The sequence below is a fragment of the Lithobates pipiens genome, unplaced genomic scaffold (genome assembly GCF_037356315.1).
Source record: "Lithobates pipiens isolate NorthernLeopardFrog02 unplaced genomic scaffold, aLitPip1_a1.2 Scaffold_25, whole genome shotgun sequence".
NCBI classification, from domain to species: domain Eukaryota; kingdom Metazoa; phylum Chordata; class Amphibia; order Anura; family Ranidae; genus Lithobates; species Lithobates pipiens.
Genome location: NW_027507787.1, coordinates 158,137,049 through 158,145,029, shown reverse-complemented (window position 1 = coordinate 158,145,029; position 7,981 = coordinate 158,137,049). Strand labels below are relative to the sequence as shown.

The 7,981-nt window shown below is 43.1% G+C and overlaps 1 protein-coding gene across 1 annotated transcript; it reads right to left on the bottom strand.

The window, feature by feature from the left end:
• Positions 1–1,314: 1,314 nt before the first annotated feature.
• LOC143930594 (uncharacterized) lies at positions 1,315–6,287 on the bottom strand. The gene is made up of 2 exons (XM_077455069.1): positions 5,954–6,287; positions 1,315–3,094 (listed from the first exon to the last, which is right to left on the bottom strand). Exons 1-2 carry the CDS (start codon positions 6,201–6,203, stop codon positions 2,121–2,123), a joined length of 1,224 nt encoding a protein of 407 aa, XP_077311195.1. The 5' UTR covers positions 6,204–6,287; the 3' UTR covers positions 1,315–2,120.
• Between the last annotated feature and the right edge of the window lie 1,694 nt (positions 6,288–7,981).

The window sequence follows — 7,981 nt, the reverse complement described above, 5'->3', positions numbered from 1 at the left end:
TCAGACAAAGAAAAAAAACATTTAGAAGGGAAATCGAAGGAAAAGGTAAGTGAACCAACAAGGCACTAGCTTAAAGGATCCTATTTAGAAAATAAAAAATGAACCTTTACAACCCCTTTAAATTATAGGGTTCCAGTTCAGTGAGTAAAATAAATATTTGATCCCTAAGCAAAACATGACTTAATACTTGGTGGAGAAACCCTTGTTGGCAAGCACAGAGGTAAGACGTTTCTTGTAGGTTTGTACACATCTCAGGAGTGATTTTGGTTCACTCTTCTCTGCCGCTTGGCAACTCAAAGTTTCAGCTCCCTCCATACATTTTTTATAGAATTACAGTCTGGAGACTGGCTCGGCCACTCCATGACTTTAATGTGCGGTATGTTTTGGGTCATTGTCATCCTGGAAGACCCATCCACAACCCTTCTACAGTGTTCTGGCTGAGAAAAGGAGGTTCTCATCCACGATTTTACAATATGTCCATTGGCCCCTCAATGCGACAAAGTCAGCCTGTACCTTTAGCAGAGAGACAACCCCAGAGCATAATGTTTCCACCTCCGTGCTTGACTGTAAAGATGGTGTTCTTAGGGTTATAGTCAGCATTTCGAGTTAATGCCAAAGAGCTCAGTTTTGGTCTCGTCTGAACACAGCACTTTTTCACAATCCTTCTTTGAATAATTTAGGTGTTCATTGCCAAAACTTCAGATGGGCCTGTACCTGTGCCTTCTTAAGGTGGGGGGCCTTGCAGGTGCTGCAGGATTTCATGGGACAGTACAGAGTAGCTAATAATAAATAAATGAAACTGACACACAGTATATTTGGTCATAAATGGCCACGGTGTTTATTCAAGGGGTAACCCAAATTAGCTACATTCACATTAACTAAAAAATCAGCTTTCAGCATAGAATTAAATTTCAAAATTAACAAAATGATCCAATACCAGATCTCAATCACCATGTCCTTCCAGACTTATACTGGAAGACGAACCCCCACTAAATATCACCGTGACTAAACAATCATAAAAATAGGGAGGGGGGGTGGGAGCGCAAACTGGTCCTCTTCAGGTGGCTGTGAAGCTGAGGTAGCGTCCGGCTTATATAAGCAGTCATAGGCGCGAAGAAACAGCCCGCCAAATTCCTCCAATGACGGCTTGTTGCTAAGGGATATTGCACCAATAGCCCTGCTGAGAGAAAGGAGAGAAAATGCACAGGCAAAGAGCCCTCTGCCCTGTCCCATGCGGGCCCCCGGTTAATGCCGGGGACCGAACATGGGACAGTACAGAGTAGCTAATAATAAATAAATGAAACTGACACACAGTATATTTGGTCATAAATGGCCACGGTGTTTATTCAAGGGGTAACCCAAATTAGCTACATTCACATTAACTAAAAAATCAGCTTTCAGCATAGAATTAAATTTCAAAATTAACAAAATGATCCAATACCAGATCTCAATCACCATGTCCTTCCAGACTTATACTGGAAGACGAACCCCACCGGCCGAAGCCAATTGTGAAACAAAACGCTGAGGCCCCCCCAACACCGTGGCTTTCTCTATCATATTCTGCAAACCTACATTGAAAATGTCCAGACCTATGTCCGACAAATGTACCAAGTCTGATCTATAGAGACCTGAGATAAAACCTTCCAACTCAACGTGGCGATAGGATAAGTTATTGGAAGAAACCAAAAAATTATGAATGGTCCTATTTAAGCGTCTACGAATCTTGTCTAGATAAAACAAATTGCTAGAGGGGGACCAAAGTAACCTAGGAATCATCTCAGAAAAAGCGATAATTGCAGATGGAAAAAGGACCTTAAACGAAAAGAGATCCTGTTTCATCTCACATAAAAGATTCCAAGTTTTAACTTTACCAATATCATTTGCCCCAGCGTGGATTATTAATAGATCCGGGCTGGGCCAAACATTATTTAAATAAATTAATTCATTTCTTACATCTTTCCAACGTAACCCCCTAACACCATGCCAAAAGATTTGCAAAGAATGAACCTTAAAACCCAAAGTCTTTTCGAAATTCCGTGCTTCGGCTCTTTTGTAGGCCCAATGAATAAATGAATGGCCTATAATCCAGACCTTGAACCTAGGAAAATCTGAAAAGAAACTTAATTAGTAACTAACTCAGGTCGAATGTAAGACTTATATCTAACACTGTCCCAACGACCCAACCTCTGAACCTCCTCAGAAGAAAAACCCATAGAGTTAGCAGCAGTGGCAGCCCCTATTCTGAAGGAGTGAGATGAGAAATAAAAGCCCGACAAACCAAGGGTTTTTAGACAAGAAGAAAGGACAGAAGAAAATTGATAACGAGTAAGAGGAGACAGGTCATTGTGAATAAAGAATGACCCGTGAAAGAAAGGTCTAAAGGCGATAAAATTTAAATTATTTTGGACCGGGCAGATAGGAATATACCCTGCCCGACCCAACTTAATCATGCGTCCCTTACCAACCTGATCGGTTTTTGATCTTCTGATGCATATAGTGATAGAATCTGAAGAAACAAACACATCACTATCTAACAGGATAGCGCATGAAGACTTATTTGAGGCGGAAAACTCACCCAGCCGTAAAGCGCCAAAAAATGCCAAAGAAAAAGCTGCGTTAAATAATAAAATTTCATAAGGGGAATAGCATACTGAAGGCAAAGTCTGAATTAATTTAACCAAAAGATCAATAGAAATGGGTCTCCTACCATCTCTAACCAAATGGGAACGCCTAAAACCTTTCAATACCTGACGTACTGTATAGAAAGAAGACAAGGCCGGAAGGTCAAAAAATTTTAGAAAGAAGGAAACCCCGGCCAAAATTTTATGTATAGAAGCTGCACTAAGGTTAGAATGGATTAAAAAAGTAACAAAAGACAGAGCTGTGTAAGCATTACAACTGGCAATACTTAAATTGTATGTAGAGCAGAAACTATCCCATCTCGACCATGCTCGCAGATAGTCCTCCCATGTTCTCAGTGAAACGGAGTTCTTTAAATTGGCGGAGATTAATCCCAAATCAAGCCCCAGAGGAATTCCGGGCATTGGGAGCCAATTGGGTCTGCCTCCGGAGCCAATTCGTGGAACCTGGAAAACTGAAGACAAGATAACGAGTCTGCAATGCTATTGCTTACACCTGGCAAATGTTTAGCCTTAAGCCAAATATTATATTTCATACAATGGAGAACTAAGAAACGAAGCAATTTGATTACAAAATCAGACTTAGAAGATAAACAATTAATCGCGAATAGGACACCTTTATTATCCATGTGAATTAAAACTCTCCGATTTTTAAACAAATCACACCAAATAACTACCGCCACCACTACTGGGAATAATTCTAACAAGACTAGGTTACGCGCAATCTCAGGAATCCTCCAAGATGTGTGCCACTTTGAAGCACACCAATGACCTGCCAGGAAGGCACCAAAGCCTATAGAACCTGAAGCGTCGGTAAAAAGGCCTAGTTCAAAATCGTCTATAAATTCTTTCTGCCATACCGTTGATCCATTAAAACCTAACAAGAACTCATCCCATACCTTTAAATCATCTTTAATGGCTTTTGACATGGTAACATGAAAAAAAGGATTTTTTAAATCCTTTGTAGCCCTAGCAAAACGGCGAGAAAAAATCCTAGCTACCGGAATTACTCTTGCAGCGAAAGCAAACAAGCCTAATAGAGATTGGACATCTTTAAGCAGAACTCTCCGTCTAGATAGAAAAGAGGATATTAGCGACCTAATCTTGAAAAGCTTTGATGGAGGCAATCTGAATTCCATGGCATTTGAATCAATGACAATGCCCAAAAATTCCAGACTAGTAGATGGAAACACTGTCTTCTCCTGGGCAAGGGGAATGCCAAAATTTTCACAAATATCAAAGAATGCTGACAAAGAATCAGAGCAAACAGAACATTCAGGTGGACCTATGAAAAGAAAATCATCTAGATAATGAATATAACCAGCACCGGGATGCACCACAGACACTACCCATTGAAGAAAAGAAGAAAAAGCCTCAAAGTAAAAACAAGATAAGGAGAAGCCCATTGGCATACATTTATCAAAATAAAAATATCCGTTAAAATGAAAACCTAGAGAACTAAAGCCTTGCGGGTGTACTGGAAGTAAACGAAATGCAGACTTAATATCCGCCTTGGCCATTAATGAATTCCTTCCAAAATGCTCAAGGAGAACCAAGGCCTCATCTAAAGAAGCATACGTAACTGAAGCATCAAAATCAGCAACCTCATCATTAAGAGACTCGCCAGCAGGGTATGACAAATGATGTATTAGGCGAAAAGAGCCTGGCTCTTTTTTGGGAACTACGCCCAATGGAGAAATTCTGAAGTTGGAGAAAGGGGGTGAGAAGAACGGACCCGCAATCCTGCCCTCTGTTAGTTCTTTCTCAATTTTAACCCTAACAACCTCTGGGTGTGAAAAGACCGAACGCAAATTGTCCACTAACTTACAACCAGACCCAGAAAAACCAGGGACTAAAAAACCATGCTTGAAGCCGTTATAAAGCAGCTCCGCCATCCTGGTGTTTGGATACATTTCTAGCCAAGGAAGCATGTTTGACAATTTCACCGTTGTCTGTGCCTTTTGAAAACCCATCCCTGGATTGAGGCTGACCTGACATGGCAGAGGCCTTTCGATAACATCTACAAGCCGGGTGTGACCCTGTACAATATGAGCACTCGTGCTTGTATCTACAGTTGGCCAGAAATCTGCATTGTCCTTCATTGAATGCAAAGCAGAAACCTTTGCGAAATGAATTATTAGTAGAGTTGGGTGCTTTGAATTGCACCTGCGGTTTTGGAGGCAACATCAGATTTAACCAAAGGCCAACGTCTTTCACACCCCAACGTAGAGAAGGGTGTACCGCCAGCTTCTGCCTGAAATTCTCATCATAATGAAACCATGAAATACCCCCGAAATGCCTAAAGGCCTCAGCAACAATGTCTAGATGTTGAAATAGCCCAGAACATTTTTCTGGAAATTTTTCACCCATAACTGAAGCGAAATTACAGAATGCTTGAAGCCAATTCTGGAATGTTCTAGGTACTGCTCTCCTTCTATCTTCTTCTGAACGCTCCTCTGATTTCTTATCTAATTTAGAAAGAAATTCTTTAGAAGAAGGCAGGAGGGATAATAAATCAACAAATTCTCCTCTCCAAATTTTCTCCTTAACTGAGGAAGACAAGTGGAAACCTAACGGGGAGATTTCGCACGGAAGCGCCTCTTTCATACAAGCTTCTGCTACTTGACAAGGTGTATTATTACAAGAACTAGGCTGTAAAAGACCACCAGTATTCACTAAAATGCTCTGAGTTCTTAAAGGGTTAAACTGTTTCTCCATAGGAATAGTAACATTACCCTGCGAACGCATAGCGTTCCAGACAGGGCCAACCTTTAAAGCATCCGCAGTGACTGACTGCTGCAACCCAGTACCATCTTGATAAGCACCAATATTTTGTGCACCTGAAGCAAGCAAAGGCTGCACATCTTCCCTTACACCAATAGGGGGAGCAGTACTGATATTCAAATGATTAACAGGATTTTGTAATATCGCTCCAGAATACTGAGCACCTGACACTGCACCAGAATACTGTGCACCTGGCTGCAAATTATAGGAAAAAGTACCAGAAGACTGTACACCTGACATAGTATTAATAGGAGCACCAGCAGGCTGTGTCTCCTGAGCTGCACCAAATAAATGTGCCCCTTGTAAGGTAGCAGAAGGCAGTGCCTCCTGTACAGGGATAGTTGTTTGAACTGAAACATTGTTTAATTGCTGTCTATTCTGAAAAGAACTGCCAGCGCTTGCAAACAGAGCCCTGGCAATGAGAGAGGGAGAGGGAGATCCTTGTTCCCCTTCTGACAGGCTAGTAAAAGCATTTGCTAATGAATTAAGAATAAAAATTAAGTCAGGTAAAGAAGAAACAGGATTCTCACCAGGCGGAATATCTGACACAGCATTCTGTCCCAAAGGAGCTGCAGCGCTGGTTTCTGGAATGGAGGATGAGGAGGATAAAGTTGCAGCATCTTTAAGATACCTGGAACGAGAAGTAGAAGTGAAAGAATCTTCCTTAGAATAAGGAACAGCAGGGGCTGCCGACTTTTTCTGCTTCTTTCCTTTTCCTACAGGTGTGCGGGAGCTGCCAGCTGAAGGAGAATTCCTGTGTTCCTCCATAATGTTCGGCATGGGCGTCAGACAGGCAGGGAGAGAAGAAAAAGCAGGAGGGTCTTCAGCTAAGCAGTGCCTCAGCCACTCCTCACCACCGGAGCTTTCTGCTTTTTCCAGAAGCTGACGAAGGAGAGACTCCATTCTAACTGTACACCTGAGCGCACACTGGTCCTCTTCAGGTGGCTGTGAAGCTGAGGTAGCGTCCGGCTTATATAAGCAGTCATAGGCGCGAAGAAACAGCCCGCCAAATTCCTCCAATGACGGCTTGTTGCTAAGGGATATTGCACCAATAGCCCTGCTGAGAGAAAGGAGAGAAAATGCACAGGCAAAGAGCCCTCTGCCCTGTCCCATGCGGGCCCCCGGTTAATGCCGGGGACCGAACATTCCATGGTGATGTATTGTGTTACCAATGAATTGTTTGGTGACTGTGGTCCCAACTGCCTTGAGATCATTCAAAAGCTCCTCCTGTGTAGTCCTGGGCTGATCCCTAATTTTTCTCAGGATCATCCTTGCCCCATGAGGCGAAAGCTTGCATTCTTGCTGATGGTCTTATAGCCATTTCCAGCCTTGTGCAGGTGTACAATCTTGTACCTGATGTCTTTTGACAGCTCTTTGGTCTTTCCATGATCGTGAGGTTTGAATGGAGGAAAGAGATTCTGTGGACAGGTGTCTTTTATATACATAGCGAGTTGTTGTTAGGGGCACCTTCTTAAATTGACAGGACTAATCTGTGTACCACATGAGCCAGTCTGTGGGAGCCAGAATTATTGTTGGTTGGTAGGAGATTAAATACTTATTTTACTCACTGAACTGCAACTCCTATTTATAACATTTGTATCATGTGATTTTTCAGGATTTGGGGTTGATATTCGGTCTCTATCATTTAAATACACCTATGATTAAAAATGATAGACCCTTAATTTCTTTGTAAGTGAGCAAACTTACAAAATCTTCAGGGGATCAAATAACTGTTTTCCACACTGTAGATACATTGCACAGATTTTACAAACTTTCAGTAGCATCTCTGGGGGGGATGGGACCCGTGTGACACCTGCCAGAGGGTGACACCAGGCCTTGACTGAGACTGAACGTCGCAGCTCCCTCTTTCCCTTCTGGGATCTCTGCTATCCCCTCAGCTCCTTGCAATGTTCGGGAAGGGTGGGGGAAGAGAGATTGAGGCAGAGACACTGACAGACAGGGTTCCCTGGTCCGATCGTCCTTCCCACAATCGCATCTCTCTTCGGCTGCAGCCTGCAGGAACCGGACTATAGCCACCTCCTCCTCAGGTCTAATGTTCACGTACACAGTTTTTAGGCATGCTCCCATTGACCTCTATCAGAACACGCATTTTCATGAAAGCACCTCAAAGAAGCAGCATGCAGGACTTTCATACGCTTTTCACGTATACAGGCCAAGAGGAAGAACGTGGGAGGAGGCGGAGGAGGCTCACCTGAGCAGGTAGCATTTTTGCTTCCAGGAATGATTTTAGGGAGGGGGTTATGTACTAGGGAGTGCTTTGTTTTGCTTTGGAGAGGACTTGTGCTAGAAGGAGGGAGGCATATTTTAGGTTTGACCTCCCAGCACAATTTCTCTCCCCTCCCAAAGCACCACATAGCACATATCTTTTAACCCCCCCAAATCACAGAACCCATTCCAGCTTCATCCTTCCCCCCTCAATTCCATCCTGGCTCCATCCACTACCCCAATTCCATCCCGGCTCCATCCAACACCCCAATCTCATCCCAGCTCCATCCATTCCCCAATCCCATCCCGGCTCCATCCACCACCCAATCCCA

What these genes read in the sequence shown, in the direction of transcription:
- LOC143930594 (XM_077455069.1), bottom strand. Translation starts at nt 6,203, where the DNA reads ATGCCGAACATTATGGAGGAACACAGGAATTCTCCTTCAGCTGGCAGC. An exon ending in TGTGTCAGATATTCCGCCTG is followed by an intron (nt 3,095 to 5,953) that starts GTGAGAATCCTG and finishes TCTTGTCTTCAG; the next exon opens with TTTTCCAGGTTCCACGAATT.